At 37.7% G+C, this 18,512-nt stretch overlaps 1 protein-coding gene across 4 annotated transcripts in view; it reads right to left on the bottom strand.

Annotated features, from left to right (window-relative positions):
- Positions 1–416: 416 nt before the first annotated feature.
- FUT9 (fucosyltransferase 9) overlaps positions 417–18,512 on the bottom strand; it is a 103,977-nt gene continuing 85,881 nt past the window's right edge. For 2 of the 4 annotated variants that reach the window (XM_071548786.1, XM_071548788.1), the window contains one exon: positions 417–7,405. In XM_071548786.1, the coding sequence (XP_071404887.1) occupies positions 6,318–7,405 (1,088 nt within the window). In that variant the 3' untranslated portion in view covers positions 417–6,317. Of the gene's footprint in view, positions 7,406–13,839; positions 13,920–14,048; positions 14,133–18,512 lie in introns of those variants that run through there. The other 2 variants (XM_071548787.1, XM_071548789.1) reach the window with 2 other exon arrangements.

Raw genomic sequence — 18,512 nt, 5'->3', positions numbered from 1 at the left:
ATAGTGCAAAATTACAGTGCGTTAATAGAAGATTTTTCAAATCCTAATAAAAAGTCAGTATATTTAAGTGTTTTGTTCATTCACTGGAAACAGTTTGGCACATTAGGATTTTGTACAGATGGAAAAGCTTCTCACTTGCTTATCTTCAGTATATCCAATGAATCTTTAAAACATTAAATTGCACCAAGGGAGTTAACTTTCCAAACTTTTTAATCTCAGCTCTTATAATATGTGTGTTACTAAGTGGTAAACAGCATATGTCAGACTAGTTTTCCCTATCTTGATATAAAGAGAAGGACTGATGATTCATTTGGTGACTTGCAAAACGTTTATTTAGAGTTTCAAGGTTCTAAAGGAAATTTATCCCAAGTTTATATATATATATATATATATATATATATATATATATATATATGATCTGTTGGTTTACTATATATCTTTCACATTTTGCAATCGAGCATGTCACTGCCTCTGGATCCAAACAGGCTGTATCAAGCCTAATAATTTCCTTAGGATTGCTAATGAAGAGTATCCCCATGTATGAATACTTCATTTGTACAGACTGGCACCACCCCTCAAAAAAATGCCAATTCCCTTATTACGTGGAACAGCAGTCTTCTGTGTAATCATAAACAGGCAGGGCATAGGCTCCAGCAGTGAGAGTGTCCCGAGCCATCCCATGTGTGCCAAGAAATGCACAGGTGTCAGATGCGTCTTAGTTCAGTTCTTTACCTCCTTGTCTGAAAGCAGGAATGAATAACCTGAGACCACTGAATCGTTTACTAGAGGTCACCAAACAGTGGTCTGTACCAACCTACTCGTAATTTGGCCTGTTAACCTGGAGGTCAAAAGCTCATGACTGGATCTCTGAACTGCCACAAGGGCAAATCGCTGAACTATTCACTGCACAGAGACTGTTGGTTTCAGTTAATTGTGTAGAGAATATGGTGACATAGAAGATTACCTATTAATTACATTTTCAATAGAGTAATGAAGTGACTTATTCCAGTATGAAAACTGTAGGGTGATGTCTGTAGGCCTAGTTATTTCTCAATGAGTTTATGGTTTTATCATCTGTATCACTCTGTGGTAATTGTGCCATGAACTAAAATTAATACTGCATGGTTTATTTAATCCATTTATTGGCATTTCTGTGCTTTTTATGAACATGTCTAAGCAGTATGCATTTTACACCAATTGTCTGAAGGTGGAATTTCTTATTGCACGATAATTAGTTATTCAAATATTAGAAGGGAAACATCCATGAATAATAAGATGGTTATTTTTTTACCCAAGCCATTCCACCCTTTGCTCAATCGTTTGTTTGTTTGTTTTTTTCTAGCACAGTAATCTCCCAAATCACCTACTAACTCGGGTGGAAGATCCCAAGCAAGGAGTAAAAGATACAGCTGAAATATCTATCTTGTATGGATCATATTTCTTGATTTCGAACATTTTAAAATCACTTCTTTTAAAAACAAATAAAAAGCCAAAACAGAACTGTTGGTGAAAATTAATGGAAAAGCCCACCAGCTGGGAGATATATAAATATCTGGACTCTCTTCTCAATAATGTACCAGTTTTGACAAAGGAAACATTTGAGTCTTTGATATGTTTCACCATTTTTTTTAATTGGGTCAGAAGCCTCCATGTCAGCATGCATAGAGACACCTCTTGTTCCCACTTTGCACACGGTGATTACTCACAGTCTCATTTAGACTGAATCAAATACTTTCCTCCAAAAGGAAAATCAGATATGGTTGAGACTGAACCTCTCTGGGGCACACTCAGTCCGGATTAAAAAGATCCACATATGATCAGTTTTTATGCTTTCTTCCTAAGAGAGTCACTGAAATACTATCTCAGCAAGCCTCAGTTACTCTCAACTTATGTCCCATGGAAGTTCAGTCACCCTGCATAGCATGGACAGGCAGTAAGCTGGAGTGCTGTGCTGAGGGGATGGCACCAGGCAGTGAGGGCACATATATGATGCTGAAGCAGGTCAGTTGGACCAAGGTTTATTGGATAGACACTAAGCTAGAATTAATCTAAACAGTTTCCAGTGTGGACTAGCCTATTTACTCACTGGATGGATGCACATGATGCAAAAGAAGCCACACAAACTGGTCTCTGTTGACTATAGATTGAATTCTTTTGCATACTTCCTAAAGGCAATAAAACCTCCAATGCTTCAAAGCATTTAAGATGATCTTAAAATTAAATGCATGCTTAAGTCTCATGGTCATCTGCATGTGCTTAAGGTCCTTCTTGAATCAAGTCCAGAGAGTATTGCTGCATGAGGACTTCAAAATCAAAAAAAAAATAGAAATTCTTGAATAAGATAAGAGGTATGATTAGTTTACTGAAAAACTTCACTCTGTGCCGAAATGTAATTTTTCGTCTAATGAAAAGTATAATACAAGGGCAACAGGAGTCCCTTTCTTGAATAATCAGGAACAGTCATTGGTTGTTTAACTGAATCTTGCTTGATTAGAGATGGGGGAAAATTATGCACGGGTTTTTTTAAAGTCTATTTTCATAAAAAAAGCATGAGCAGCTTGAAAGAGTTAAGTAGTTGTTTACTGTGCTCAGTGGTGTCCATTTCATGTATCTCACTCAGGCTGCACAAACTCTACAAATTCCCACATTTCTACTTTCTAGGTCCAACTTTTACTTCATCTGTTTCTTAAAAGACAAATATGTTGCAGGATGTCTCACATGTTCTGTGGACCTCAGTCACTGTGAATACAGTCATCTCATATGGCAAGAGGCAGTCAAAGAAACTGGCAATAGGATTCACTGAGGAATGGAGGTCTCATACTGAGCAAGAGTTGCTGTGGTCATTGAGTGTCTATGAAATGAAAGGAAAAGTCGGCTTTAGAAGGATCTTCTGCTAGATTTTCTGTTGTCTGTTCACATTCAGTAGGGTAGCAATGCGTCTGCAATTAGTATTTTATTGGGTTTGTGTCTCATTTTCCACACTGAGAAAGGCAGTAATATTGATAGCTCAGTGCACAACACAGAGCCTAAAAACAGCCAAAGTAAGCCATTGTAAAAGAAAAATAATGATTACTTTCCATCTTCAGTTGCTGCCTAGTTAACTTGAGACAAGTGCATATGCAAGATTATTGCAGGCTGGCAAGTAAAATGAACTGAATGTCTGAAACAAAATAGTTGAGAGAAGAGTTTTACTGGTGTGATTACTCATCATCCAGTTCTCTTTTCTGGTACAAGTACCTTCTTTTGCCAATGGTACAAAAGCATAATATCTTGTTCTCTATTTTGTCTAATTCCATGTAATTTACCCTTCTGTAATTATTTAATTTTGCCCATTTATCCTTCAGAGTGATTTGCTATTTGAGTCTATTTATTCTAGCTGTTCCTGTAGAGTAGGTCACTGAAGAAGCACAGCCCTCACAATGCTGAATGTCATACATAGGCTGGAAACAATCGGTTAAGCATTTAGGTCTAGGTAGACAACTTCTGTGCATGCCTGTATGGAGTACAGATGTTTTACATTCACTGCTTCACATCATTTACCATGTAGGCTGGACATGCCCGATAATGCTTCATCTGTCAGCAAAGCACTTTGCCTTAAAATCTGCATAAAATAGCTGACTCACATATATTCTAGCCCACACTTATCAAGAATGTCAGTGAGGCATTAGGATCACGTATATTTTTTAGGATTTGGTCAGGACTCTTCTCCATAATTCTGTATTGGATTTCTCTCCTGTTTTACTAATCCTTGAAACAATTTTAGCAATGTATCTTGAATGCAACATATACAAGCCTTCTGTGGAGTTTCTGTGACGAGAACATCTCTCTTTCCACTTCCATCAAAAGACTTTCACATTTCTTAAAATTCAGCCCAAAATGTACCATGCTGACTGGATACCATGCTTACAGAATTAAAGACATTATTTACAAGGTTAAAATTCAGCATGTATTTCACAATTTTTCTGTGTATACAATGATTGATAGTTGTAGCTGCAAGTCACATATCTTATTATTATGTTTGCTTGTTATTACTCTAAGAACTCATCAGCTGAACTTGCTGCCAAGAAACCAGTCTGATTCGACCTAAGGACTTACACAAGGGCAACTCCCACAATCTGAAATGAAGAATGAAATAAAGGATTGTGCACATTCACCTTCTGCTGAGATCAATGCAAAGAACTTCCAAATTCCAGCTCTGATGAAGTCAGGTCATTGAGCTAAACCAGTGGTATATTCAGTGGCTGAGAATTTCACAGTTCTCCTCAAAACAAAACACTATAATGTCCTCTAGTATAGACTGTAAGCTATAGCCATGTGCCTTCAAAATGATAAAATACTACTCACATTAAATCCACATCAGCACTTCATTTTTAGAGGACCTGGTTTTGTTGTATTGCATTAATTTTCAAAGTAAGCTCACATTGTTTCCTTCTGGAATGCTGATGAGTTTAGGTGATTCACATAATACTGAAAACTAGGTTTTAAAGAAAGCAATAAATAATAAAAATAAATATCTGGATCAGAATACATCTTTTGAAGTCATAGAGAGAGCAGAAGTGATTCTGTAACTTTTCTGTGGGGTTTCAAGCTGTAGAAATTACGTTACTCTTACAGCCTTCTGTGTTTCTATTCCAGCCTAGAGGGACAAGTCACCTTAACCTTTTGCTAAATATTTGTCATTTTTTGTCCCTCATTTCCTTACTTCAACAATGTTGTCTGCAAGTTTAATCTTAGGTACTAGATGTTGCTTAATCTGGTTCTTATACACATCACATAAGATGTTTTTCCAGTTGAACATTTTTCTTTTTTTTTTTCCAGTATAAGGTGTGATTTGTAGCACTTTGACCTGAAAATCCAGGCTGACTGGTTTTTGTTTGATACCAAAACATATCCATACATTTATGCCAGTAAACCAACCTTGTATGTATAAATATATATGGCATTCATATATTTATGTCTTAGCTGAAAGAAAGTAATAAAATCAAATGACACATTAAAAGCAGGCATCATGACAATAATTGCAACTTTGTATTTGCCATTAGAGCAAATTTAATACTTAAGAACCTACTCATATTATCAAATATTGATAGCAACTGCTGCTCTGAGGAGTGCATTTTTTTATACCTGTCACATAAAATATTGTCAGACCCCAAAATTCATTAGCTTAGTAAGTTAAAAGGTTGAGTATGTCAACCTGATAGCTTACTTGCTGAATTTCAGCATATTTCTTCAGAAAATTAACTATTTAGTAATTTTGTTTCCACATTCAGGAGTCATAACATCATGGTGTCCAGCTACAATTGAAGTTCAACAAGTCTTTACAGAATTGGGGAAAAAGTCACTATTATTTTTGAAATTATATAAGAGAGCTTTCTCAAATTTCTCAGCAAGCTACTTCTAAAAATCCATCATTACCAGCTGAATGGAGTGCATGAGGCTGATGTAATCAAACACCTTTGGTAAAATCTGTTTATCTCTGTATCACTTACAGCCCTGGTTCAGGTTAGTAATACCTGAAACACAATGAGGCTTAAGGGCACACTGCATTTGGAAACACTCAAAGATTGGATATATGTCAACTTTATACCTGGCTTACTTTTTCTTCAGAGGGTAAGAATAGATATATTCTTCAAGTACCTTAATGGGACTATTTATTAGAAAACATCTTATTGTTAGAAACAAAACCAGTCTACTATTATAATGCCTTTAAAAAACTATAGTTCTATGTTCATTACTCTTATAAAGGGGGGCAATTAATGACACCTGTAATGCTAGACATTGTACTTTACTCTGGTCTTAACTTGTAAGATGAACATATTTAAATTTTACTGTCTTTTGCAGTATCAAATATATTTCAGACCAGAACTGCAAATTATTTTCTTAGAGTTTTCTCTGGCATTTAAAAATTGTTTCCTTATTTTCCAAATAGGTTAAACAGAAAATGTAATGTTAAAAATAAAAAGCAGTTGTTAAAAATGACCACTTGAAGTGTACGATTGGGACACATTTCACAGAAAATGTGGAAAATCTTGTTTTGAATTTATAATAAACAATCAAATAGTCTTCAGTGCACATAATTAGTAGGTCTATTATAATTTGAAACTAAGTATTGATGACTACTCCTGCTGATCTTTTAAAATCTCTTACAAAATATAAATAGGATAGCCAAGAGAGTATAGCTGATAAACCATGTCACAATGTTCTCTTTTCCTGGTTTTTTCCACTCTTTTCCTTTCCTCTCCACTTGGACTGAAGTTCCTTCTGGCTTCTTCAAAAAAGTGCACACACATGCACACACACACACACACACACACAAATTAATTCCAAAACCATTTTTCTAAATTTCCAATGGACTTGTATTCCTGGTGTCTTTTCACATGATCACAAGCAAGACATGCATGTGATTCCCAGAACCTAGGAAGATGCACTGAAAAATCTTTCTTCCAGTTGAAATAACTAAGGTACATCTTGTTATTTTTGTCAAGCATCAGAAGATATTCTGCCAGCTCTCGGGGGGAGAGAAAATCTTCCACGTGTATGAAAGAGTCTGCTGGAATGTAATTCTCATAATTTTCTCTGGAAGGGCCTAGTACAACTGGCACTGATCCAGCCAAAAGAGCATTGTAAAGTTTCTCAGTAATGTAATCTTTGTGGATTGAATTTTCAAATGAAAGGTAGAATTTGCAAGTGGAGATAGTTGGAATCAAGTTTTTGTCATTGACGTAGTCTCCGAAGGCTTGTCCGTAGGTGTGGATTTCAATGTATTTGCTAAGCTCATTGTAATACTTGACTCGAGCGTGCTCAGGGTTCCAGTTACTTACAACCCAACAAACCAAGTTTTCCTTACTTGGGACTTCAAATGTGAAGGAACTGGTACCAACCATCATGAAGCCATAAGGCACCTGAATATCTGAATCACGCCGGTAAGTCAGGGTCAAGTTAAAGAGATGTTCAATGCCAGTCTTTTGTGGAGTATGAGTTGGAGACTCCAAGTTCATCCAAATCCACTTCTGGAATGGTGGCCTGGCTTGCTGAGGTAAATTAGTCAGATCCCAGCTAATGTCCCTGTGATGAATGAGAACAGCATGGGATCTGTTATATAGTGAGCGGTCAATAGTCAGATGGCACCCAGGGATATTGAACATCGTTTGGCAGGATGTTAAATCAAATGTCTGACCAAATGGCCAAACCCAGATCAAAACAGTAGTTTCATTAAGATTATCACTTTTGGAAGAAAAGAAGTTCTTCATTTTCAAAACTGAACTGGCTGATTCTATAGGACCAGAAATCCAGCTATTTGTTGGTTTGATATAAATTAATATAAGTGCCATGAAACAACCAAGGACAATGAAGATAATAAAAAATGGCCGGAAAATTCCTTTAGATGTCGATGTCATAATTTGTTCTGAGAAAAAAGAGAGGAAAAGAGAGAAAATAACATCAGGTATTATATCACATATATATCTCCTGTTAAAGCAATCATATATGAAAATTGATAGAACTGCAATAACACTGAACTGTAATTTCAGACACTTCCTTTGAATGGACAGGGCATGGGTGACATTTGTGACAAAGTGATAATATTTCTTCTCTTCACTTTAAAATTCATTGATGTAAATTAAAACCTGGATTTTAATACACCTCATACTTGATGTGAATCAGTACATATATTCAGGGGGTTTTGGCATAGAATCCAGGCCAAACATTTGAGGCACAAAAGACAGACAAAACTACAGTTTGATTCTATCCTTGTGAGTGTGTAAGGGATAAAATGCTGCAGATTTGCATTCCATTCATATTTTTGTGTATATGGAGGATATGGGAGCAGAGGATTGAAAAAGGAAGAAACTAAAACTTTAATTCTGTAATCAATAAACCTGTTATTAGAAAACTAGTTCATGTCTTATGGCTAAGTAGGGATGAACATCCATGCCTTCTTCAGAGGATACCTAAAAGAGCTAGGGAATGCAGCCTCACATAGTTCCCATATAAAGAAAAAAGAATAAACAGTTGTCCTTAAATCTTTGATTAAGTTTTCATGCCCCAGCCTTGGGTTAAAAATCAGGAAAAGTAGAGATAGTTGCATCTTTGTGAGGTATTGGTATTTTCTATGGGGAAAAAAGGGTGAGGAGTTTACATAGTCCTTGTTCTCTCTCTGGCTGTCTCTTCCTGACAAAAGTGATCAATATCTTTTCAGAACTTCTCTTGCATATGGTTCTTGTGAAATCTAACAAAGTTAGGGGTAGCTTATTGCTAACCTTTGCTCCCAAATGTAGTCACAGAAAAGAGATACTGAATTTCAGGCATTTTAAAGCATTTTCATAACTCATCTCCTCCTACCTGTGAAACAAGTAGTTAAATTCAGAATGAAGACATGGTAGCATGTGATTCAGAGATCCATTAATACCACATAACTTTATTGCTTTTTTGAGTGTAAAAACTGATGCATGAATGTAGCACTACAGTTACAACAAAAATGTTTTGACATCCATTGTTGAGGAAAGGGAAAAGGAGGCAATGTCATGCTTAGCTTTACTCTAACACTGTATCTTGAACAAAAGGGAATTTGCTGCAATATCTTCCCTTGTTTTGGGCAGGCAGCACGTCTTAATTCTCATTTTAGCTATTGTGGTAGGTTAACCTTGTCTGGCTGTCAGACACCCATGCAGCCACTGTCTCTGTCTCCCCCTAAAAATGTAGGGGGAGAAAGTAAAATGAAATTCTTGTGAATTGAAGTAAGGACAGGGAGATCATTCACCAGTTACTGTCAAAGGATAAAGAGGCTAATCTTGGAGCAAAATAATGCAATTTATTGCCATTTAAAATAGATTAAAGACCAAAACTTAAAATAATATCTTCCTGCTCAATTTCTTCACAGACTCAGCTTCCTCCTTCATTCCCAACTCCTCCACTTCCTCCCTGACCCTGAGCAGTGCATAGAGGTCGGGAATGAAGGTTTGTGATCAGTCTGCAATGATTCCTCCTGGCTGCCCCTTCCTCCTCACACATTTCTCCTGTTCCAAAATGCTTCCTTCCTATGGGATACAGTTCCTTCAGGAAAAAACCTCCTGAGTGGGTGTTTATGGGATGCAGTTCCTTCAGGACACATCTTCCTGTTCTAGCATGGAGTTGTCCCTGGGTCACCATGGGCTGCAGAGGAATCTCTGCTCTAGTGCTGGAAGCACCTCCTCCTATCCCTCTTCTTTGACCTTGGTGCTCACAAGGTTATTTCTCACATTTTTCCCTCCCCACTTCCCACTGTCTGTCTCTTTCTTTCACACACTTTCCCAGAGGTGCCATCGCCTTGGTTGCAGGGCTTAGCCGTGCCCTGCAGAGGGTGTGTTGAATCCTTCTGGATTTGGCCAGGTATGGCATGGGGCAGTGCTGTCCACTCTCCACAGAGTCCATGTGGCTGTTCCCACTGTCAGGGCAGAAACACCTGATACAGTTATATAAAACAGAGTGGTATGTGAGTCTGGCACTTTTGTCTATGTCCTTTTCCATAGGACATTATTCACCAGGTCCTCTCTGCGTTCAGCAAAATGAACCTAAGGGGAGTAAAGGAGAGGAACTGTTGTGTCCATGGCTTTTCCACTTCTCCTTATCAGTTAAAATCCCTCTGAAAGAAATATGTGGCTTTACAACAACATCATACTGGCTATTTTTAGCCTATGTTGATTGTTGCTGGCAAATATATCTGGAAGGGAGGTGTGACGTGTGAGAGCCAAAGACTACTTCCTTGCCTTACTACAATGAAAGAAAGAATGGGATCTCTGAGGAAGGAGGGATTTAGGTTGAACAGTTCTAAGAGATAAAGCTCAAGCTAAAAACAAGAGGCTGAGCTGATATTCATGTAATGCTGTTCTTTGTTTCTGTGCTATTGAAACCAACACACAGAACAGGTATAGCTTTTCACTGAACAGGTAGCATGAGCTGAGTTTTGACAATAGATTGGGAAAGGTGTCTATTCACAGGAACTGATCGTTTTCTAGGGATTGAAAAGGATGATGAAAAATCAGAAAAGAACTTTAACATTATGCCTGGTAATGTAGTCACTCTCCAGTTTAAAACCCTTTGATTCAGGTCTCTCTGATAGGGATTATTTTACACTAAGATCTTCTGCTAACTAATAAAAACCTCTGCATCATCACATGGCAATTCTTGCTACATAGGAAATGACCAGACATTGTGCATTCTTTTCTCTGCTTAAAATTCTAGTGTGTCCAGAGTGTTGCATTTGTATAGGAAGCTTTTAAACTCTAGTGCCAATGTGAAGGTAAACACCTGTAGATTGTGCTACCTTGAGTACCAATATTAACATCTCACAATGTCAAACAGGAGAGTTTACCTATTTTTATCCCTTCTGCATCAATTTTTTTCTCATAGCTTTGCTGCTTTTTGAACTCATGTGCCTTCTCCTGATCTGGATCCTGATTCTTAGATTTTGCCTTTCACCAAAACACTAGCCTACATCCAGGATAGTCCTTCATAGTTTTTCATCTTTAGGATTCAGAGAACTAACCGTTCATTTTGGAGACTCATAGATCCAGTAGATGATAGGCATCACTGGCATGTTTGGCTTTGGAACTCCTGCTAATGGGATGGTGGAAAGAGATTCTAAAAGGAAGATCCATTATTAAATTGAATGAGAAGCCTGCAAGGATGCAGAAGACCTGAGCAGACTCCTAAAAATACCACTTAATCTGAGGATCTGGACAGGATTTTTTTTTCCCTGGAATTCTCTTTTTGTATTCCATTTTGTGTTACCTCCAGTAATAAGATGTACACTGGGAATAGAAGTAATTTTTCAGGATGAAGTGCTAACAGAAGTAATGGCTTCTATGCTTCACAAGGCAGACTGAGGAACCTCTCTAGAATGGATCAGCAAAACTCTGCTTTCATGGTTTTGGGGACTGACTTCTGTTCACAGTCAGGCAGCAGTAAATACAATGAAGGTATGTGGTAAGCACTTGCTGACAAACACTATTTTCATAGCATCATAAAATGGTTTGGGTTAGAAGGGATTTTCTTGAGAATTAGCTTGTCTGTACTGTTAGGACATATAGGTTGTGGTGCACAAGAATTCATATAATATTTTCTCATAATATTCTCCAAAATGTGAAGTCTTTTCCATATTTCTTTATTTCCATCTTCTCTTTTGTGCCCAAGATAACCATCAATTTCCCACTGTAATTCTCACTATAAAGGTGACACTGAAGAAACATTTGTTACAGGACATCCAGCCAAGTAACCTTAGCTTACCCTTCCTCTTTTATGGCTTTCCTTCTACCACAGAATCACAAATTTCCTTTCTGCAGATCCCCTCCCCCATGCATGCAGATTCTGAAAAGAAAACTTTGTCAAAGAGATGTGTTTACTGAGACTTTTGCCAACTGGAAGAAATCGGTGCTTTTGATAGTTTTGTCATAAAGTACATTTCAGAATGTTGTGGTTTAACAAGTATTTTCTAGGTGCTTTTTCCCAAGTTGAAAGTATAGTATTTCATCCATAGAAGACTATTTTTCTCCATACAAAACTTAGCAAGGCTACTTTTTAAGTCCAAAACTTGGCATTCCATCAGCAAGCAACTCCATTTAGCAGCAACAAAAACAGGGAGATAGTTACAGGGTACCAGCAATGTTAACCCCAAGTACACCAGGCAAGGCTGGCAAAAATACATCTATTTCATGAACGCATTGTTTCATTAAGAAATAGAAGACAATTTTATGGAAACTGTTTTATCATGGCTTCATTGCAATTGGGACTGATCAACCATTCCAGAAGGGTGAAGTATGGGTTTTTTTCTGGTCATGTAACATGGCAAGTGGGAGAAAATGCAACCCTGCTCATCAAGAATATCAATGTCTCTTTCCCTGGTATATTTTGCACCAATTTCTCCAGTTCCTCAAGGTTTTTCCAATAGCCCAAAATATGTCACTATTTGCAGAGGTATAACGTTCATTAATACTCTAATACTGAGATTTTCCAAAAGAAAAGGACAGTTTTTTGAAAGAAAGCTGAAGCCAAGATTCTTGAAAGCATGGACACTGAATAATGAATAAAAAAACACTAGTTACTTTTAGAATCTTAGAATTCTTAAGCATTCAGGGCTAATTCTTGTCTTCATCATCACTTAGTCTCAGGATCACTCAAGCAGAAATACTTAACAACCTCAAGACAGACTCTGAGGATCACTCCTGGGTGTTTCTGGTCCACTGACTTGCTAGGATTGAAGAGCAGAGGGACATTGAGGCTAACAGAGGTGTCAGAAGTAGGCCCATTTAGAAGCAGACAGCTAGGTAGATGCTCCTGGACTATAAAGGACAGTTGAATGCAGTGGGAACTGATACGATTCACAAGCAAACAATTTTTATTGTTAGAAAGAAGACTTATTTGAAACTAATCTCCCTGTCCTCTGGCATATCTTACCAGCCTTGGCCATGGCATATCTATAAGTGAAAAGCTGTATTTTCTTAGAGCACACTTACAATTAGCTGGGGCTTTTTCACCTGCATTATAAAAGGAAATCTGATTGTCTCAGGATAGCCAGCCTGTGACTTCTCATCTCCAAGTCACTGCTGTATGGACATCCCCAAAACTGCTTGTGCTTTAGCTCTCTGAGACTGAAGAGTTCTTTTTACTGAAATTAACTCTCACTGCTCCCCGTTAAGCCTTCTCTGTCACAATCAGAAGGGTGGAATTTCAGCCCCCCACAGTATCCAGACACAGGCTTGCTTCCACACATTTCCATGCCTGTCCACAGATTTCTGAAAACAGTTCAGTATGAAAAGGCTCAACAGAGCTGCACACAGTTAAAAGGCTGAAAGCCGAATGAGCTGCTGATCTCAGACTGCATATTTTTATTCTATTGTTTACAACATTCTATTTCTTCCCCTCTCCACCTCCTTTGTTTTCAGGTTATTTGTTCAGTTCCTCAGATTCCAGTTTTGTGTATTTGCACTTTGAGAACAGTATAGAATCATTTTATTCAGTGGAGGTAATTTTTACTTTGGATGGTTTTAGAAAAATGATCTAAGAGCACCCTGAGGACAGGTAGCCTTTAAGACAGATTGCTTAGGGATGGTGCTGAACCTGTCACTGGAGACTGATAAGAACAGGTTAGACAAGCACCACTAAGCAATGAGAGATTAAATTGTACCCCCAGGTCCTGGGGCTGGGCTAGATGACCTCACTTGATTCCTTTCAGCCTTGTGTTCAGTGATAATATTAAACACAGATTCCTATAACATGCAATAAGAACACAAGCTGGCAGTCTAAAACTGCAAAGAATTGCTGAATAAATAAGTCAAGGCTATCCCCATCTTCAAAATTGTCTTGAAAATTATGAAAAAAACACACTGTACAAAATGATAATGTGAAGGAAAGCAAAAAATTTTGTGGACAACAGGAGCAACAAAGTCCCTATTTTCAAAGGCTATGCCTAAATCTTCCTATCAATTGCTAGGTGTTGTACTGCTGCTTTTTGTGAATATCTGAATTTTGACCCCTCAGGCCTGGCTGAAAAAAACTCTATTCTCAGCTTCCTTCTCCAAATTGTTGTGCAACATACAGCATGCTGCTATGGCTCAGCAGCCCCCAGCCTTCCCTCGCGGCTGTCATCTATCCTCCTTCTCCCCATGGCACTCACACACTGTCACTCTCCAGCTGCTTATGCCACAGCTCAGTGGTTTCTTTCCATGACATTAGCCAGAGACTAATGTCTCAGACTGAATCCCTCAGAATAGCAGAGGGAAATGGCTACAGCACAGCAGTCCACACTGGACTGACCCTATATCCACCCCCACTGTTACATATGGAAAAAAAATAATAAAGTCCTACCAGCAAGAAACTTTTCCAGGCAATCTGGTATTAGTGTCAGGACACTCCACGTGGTAGTTGTGTTGCTTACTAATTATGAGCTTTTAAGTTTTTCTCAGAGGGTACATGAGTATTCTCTATTCCTTCCTTGGCACAAATGCATGTAAAGCAATCAGAACCTCAGCAGCATTGCCAGCCTTGGTAACATACGTAGACAGAACTTTTTTTACCTTAACTTCCACGTTTGCTTGTCCACATCAAAGCTAGTTTATGACCAATAGCAATGTGTGAAAGGGATGGTGGCTTTCCATTCTGTGCTAACTACAGAAAATGGAGTTCTTCACCACTGTAGCTTAGTAGCAAATTTTTTCTGCTTTGCCAGGAAAGTGCTTTTTATCTTGCTGAATATAAAGCTCATCCTAGTTATGCAGCACAAGCCAGTCCATGTTTCTTTCAAAAGGCCTGAAAAGGCTCTGCACAAAATGAAGCTGATCCAAGGAAAGCTGATCCAAAAGCAAGTGGTCTCTTTCTTCCTTCTTTCCATGAGGTTTGGGAACAGCAAACTGCTGTTCTCTCTGGTTTTGCCAGAATTGCAGAAAGAGCTTTTCAGTAGCTTTATGACTGGCTTGTAAGACTGCAGCCAGCTAGCTAAATATAGATAACATACCTGAACCATCTATGTATTTGTGATGGCCACCAGCCCCCCAGAAAGCTCTAATCAACAGTAGCTGTGAAAATAGTGAGAACTAAGCCAAAGAAAGATGGAGCATGAAGTTGCAGAACTGTAGGCATTCCTGTGCATGTAAGCCAAACTCCCCATCCAAGAATCACACTTGCTTGTGGCTGATTTCCTAATACATAGTTCCCTACTACTATGGAAAAACACCTTTTCATGCAAAACAGACAAATCAGAATCAGGACAGAGCAGAAATACCTGCCTATAATATTGAGCACTTACTGTAGAGTATATTAGTTCTGAAGCAAAGCAAGACTTTTGGAGCTCTAAGCACCAGCTGTTTGTGTAGATATGATTAGAGACTTTGCAGAAGTTACACTGCTATCTCTTGCTGCATAAGCAAGCTCAAAAAAATTTAATTGGGATTTAATGCTGCCTTTTTTTTTTCAGCAGATGCAACTGCATATATCTGCAGGATTTTGCCAGTGGCAACATAACTCCTGAGATGGCTCTGTAGTTAAGAAAGAAAGCCTGAGAGGCCTTTGCAAAATACCATATAATCCACATAATCTGATCTCAATTTAACATTTCACTCTCTGCCTGCCTATCACCTTTTCCATAAGAAACTCACTATATCTCTGTGTTTGGGATCTGTAGTGATGTAACTGTTTTTTTAGGATGCAGGTCAATGTTCTTGCTTTAATTTGCAAAGACTTATGTGCTATGGATACTAGTTACCAGAGAGACAATCATCCTAGAGAGAAAAGAAAGCCACTCAAGTGTTCAAATTAGTTTCAATTTGCTCTGTGGCTGAAAGGGAGAATGCCTCCATTTGCTAATACAAAGTGGTGAAGAGAGGTGATGATTTATAGGTCTATTTTTTAAAAAAATATGTCCATATTTGCAAATAAGAATTTTTAATTTTATTTTTATTTCCTCCCAGGGTAGAAGGATGGGCATTTGTTTTACAAATATAATGAATTGGGTTTCTTGACTGCGCCGAACAAAGAGGTAACTAAATGTTCATCAACAGGACTCAGGATGGCCAAGAGTTGTTATCCAGGTTCTGCTTATTGTCCAAATGCTTTGAACAAAGCTCCTCATTGGTCTAGCTTTCTTAAAAGCCCATCAGTGAAAAATACAAATCTTTCCCATTGTAAGATGCTAGTGCAAAAACCAATGGCTGCTTATTTTCCATCTGGGAAAAGTGCAATCTAAGACAGTGATGGATTGGAGAGTACTTGTGAATGTAAGGACACTGGTACTAAAGTGAAACAATGGAAAACGAGCACCAATTATTTTCCCATTGTGTATCAAAGGCTATGTTTTCAAACTGATTTGTGTTGGTAGTGCTAAGAAGGTGTTTATAAACCAAGACTCTTAAATGAAATGCTGTGTCTTGCTGGAGTAAACAGATTAGCCAAGTTAGGACACTGAAAACAAGAACTGAAGACTTAAGAGTCAGATTCAAGTGGCTTTTTACTCAAGCACAGAGAAAAAGAGCAAGACCCACACAAAGTAAATTCAGAAATATTCCTAAGGAGTTTAAAGGTATTCACACACACAAACAGAAACACAAATGTAATCCCCCAAAGCCTAAAACCTGACATAACAGGAATGAAAGCATATTTTAAATATAATACATATTTTAGATAGTATATATAAAAATAATAACAATCCCTAAACCTCTCAAACTGCAGACTTCTGAGAAAACAAAATTGCAGTTGAGAGAAACCAGTCATTAATTTCTTGGAGTGTCTCTTTGTGAATAACAAAAGGAAGAGCAGAGAGCTGGAACTACTAGTATAACAAGCTAAGAAATACAAAGCACAGCAAAAGTCACTGAAAAGACTTTTTCTGTAGAAAAGAAAAAAAAAGAAATAAAGAAATCCTTCAGTTCAGAAAGGAATGGATTGAAGGAACAAGTGCCTGAAAAAAATCCATCAGTAGTTAAAAAGACCTACATGTTCCAAGGTGATGTTTTCTTTTTACTACTTACTGTCTGGGTTAACATATAGACCAATGTCTCTGAGAGCAACTCTCAAGGTTGTAATATGGGAATGAAGAATATTTGGCACAGACTATTGACAATACATTGTACAAAACAGACCAGCTATTTGCTATTTCTTATCTTATTGTCTTTTATGTTTTTTTTTTTTTTAACAGAAGTTAAATATTTTCAGTGTTAAAGCAGTTGACTCTAATGTACATTTACTGGATTTTAGTGTCATACATTATTCTACTCTTAATAGAGAAAAAAATCCATAATTAATTAAGGAAATTCTGCTACTACAATAACAATTCAATATAACATTATTTGCTATATCTTAGAAATACAATTTGCCAAGTAGTCTTTTTCCCATCTTATGGTTTGTAGTCCATAGTCTTTCTCTGGTACAACTTTACTGCACATATTAAAGTTAGGCATTTAGAAAGTGGAAAGAAAGTTTTCCTTTGTTCCTACTACACAAGGAAGACTTTATATGTAAACAATCGTACTAAAAAAGGAACTTACTAAAGAAAGTCTGCAGAGGTAGCTAGGAGGAAATGCAAGAAAAAATTAAGTGAGTAAAGGAAATAAATTACAAAAGAGTAATAAAAAGAACTAGATACAGGTCAGCAGAACTTAATTCTGTATTTCTTTAAAGACATTGGTATAAAGAAAGTAGATGGCAGGCAGCTGCCTTTTCAAATAGCCTGTGAATTCATACAGTTTAGCAAATGTGGGTAGGACTAATTTGACTACAAGAATGATGAGGGACCTAAACTCCTGTTTGATTAGGCTATCCCTAGTCCTAAGGAGCCCCAAACCAGACATAGGCACTATTACTAGGCATCAACTGTAACTGCAACCCTGCTGGTCATGCTTAAACTCTCTCTGGTCCTCTGCCTTATACACTCCTGTGCTCTTAGCTGCCTGGTGCCAGCACATCCCTAGAAGGGACTCATTCTTCACAAGGAAGGGCCATTCAAAATCTATAAAACTAGCTTTTACCCCAGCTCTCAGCCCTAAGGATATACATGTGCCTACCAGAGCAGACTCTGTCTGAAGTGCAATGGTAGCAGCTGCTTTTTGTTTGTCGGAATTAAAAAAACCAAGCATAGGATGAAGTCCCTTTATGCAGCAATTGAAGCTATGATCTACTAGATATGAATCTTTCTTAAGCCTGAGTAATTCAGACTTGATATTTCAATTTCCTTAATGATTTTCTAGCTCCTAGACAACAACGGATGCCAATTTTACAGTGTGTGAAGAGCTTTAGGATTAGAGGTGGGGAATCCTTTCTTCCTCATTGGTGACCTAGTTGCTAATCATGGCACTACTATTTTCCCTTGACTTCTTTCTGTCTCCTGCCTATTGACTCTCTAATGATTTTTGTCCGGGGCATATCTTCAGCAGTGGAGGGTAGAGTCCCTGTGCAGTTTCTAACTGTAAAAAGAAGGTGGAAGAGAAGGTTTAAATCTCCTTCATTAGAAAAATCAAAAAAACCTGTCTGCATTTTGGGTGAATGTTTTTCTGTGTTTCAAAAGCTGAAATTCAATAGTTTCTTTATAAAAGGAAAGGGATAGCTCACTGCTCTCAAGTGAGGTTTCCCAGCTTTTCATTCCAAGAAGGACTCACTCCTTCAGAGAACTGTATGTCTTGGTGAGGCATGGAGGAGGACACATCTCAGTCCTGTTCTGGGCAACTCTTCCACTGCTTGTAGTGAGTGTCTCCAGTCTTAGGTGCCTGACTGATTTTCTGTGTTAGGAAGGTGGTCTAGGCACCCTAATGAAGCTTTGAAGCTAACAACTAGACCCACTAATGCTCAACACAAAAGCTGGTTTTTGAATGCAGCCTCTGGTCTGTGTGGTCATTTGTGGTCAAATGTCACACAAAACAAATGGTAAAGTATCACAGAGACTTACTTCCAGCCAAAGTAAAAGGAATTTCTGCTAGAATATGTAACTATCATAAATTTTCATAAAGGAAGTTTTATCAAAAACAATAATAATAATGTTAGGAATTCTTTATCTC

The sequence above is a fragment of the Pithys albifrons genome, chromosome 2, assembly GCF_047495875.1.
Source record: "Pithys albifrons albifrons isolate INPA30051 chromosome 2, PitAlb_v1, whole genome shotgun sequence".
NCBI classification, from domain to species: Eukaryota; Metazoa; Chordata; class Aves; order Passeriformes; family Thamnophilidae; genus Pithys; species Pithys albifrons.
The sequence above is the reverse complement of the archived record's forward strand: the minus strand, read 5'-3'. Positions and strand labels throughout refer to the sequence as shown.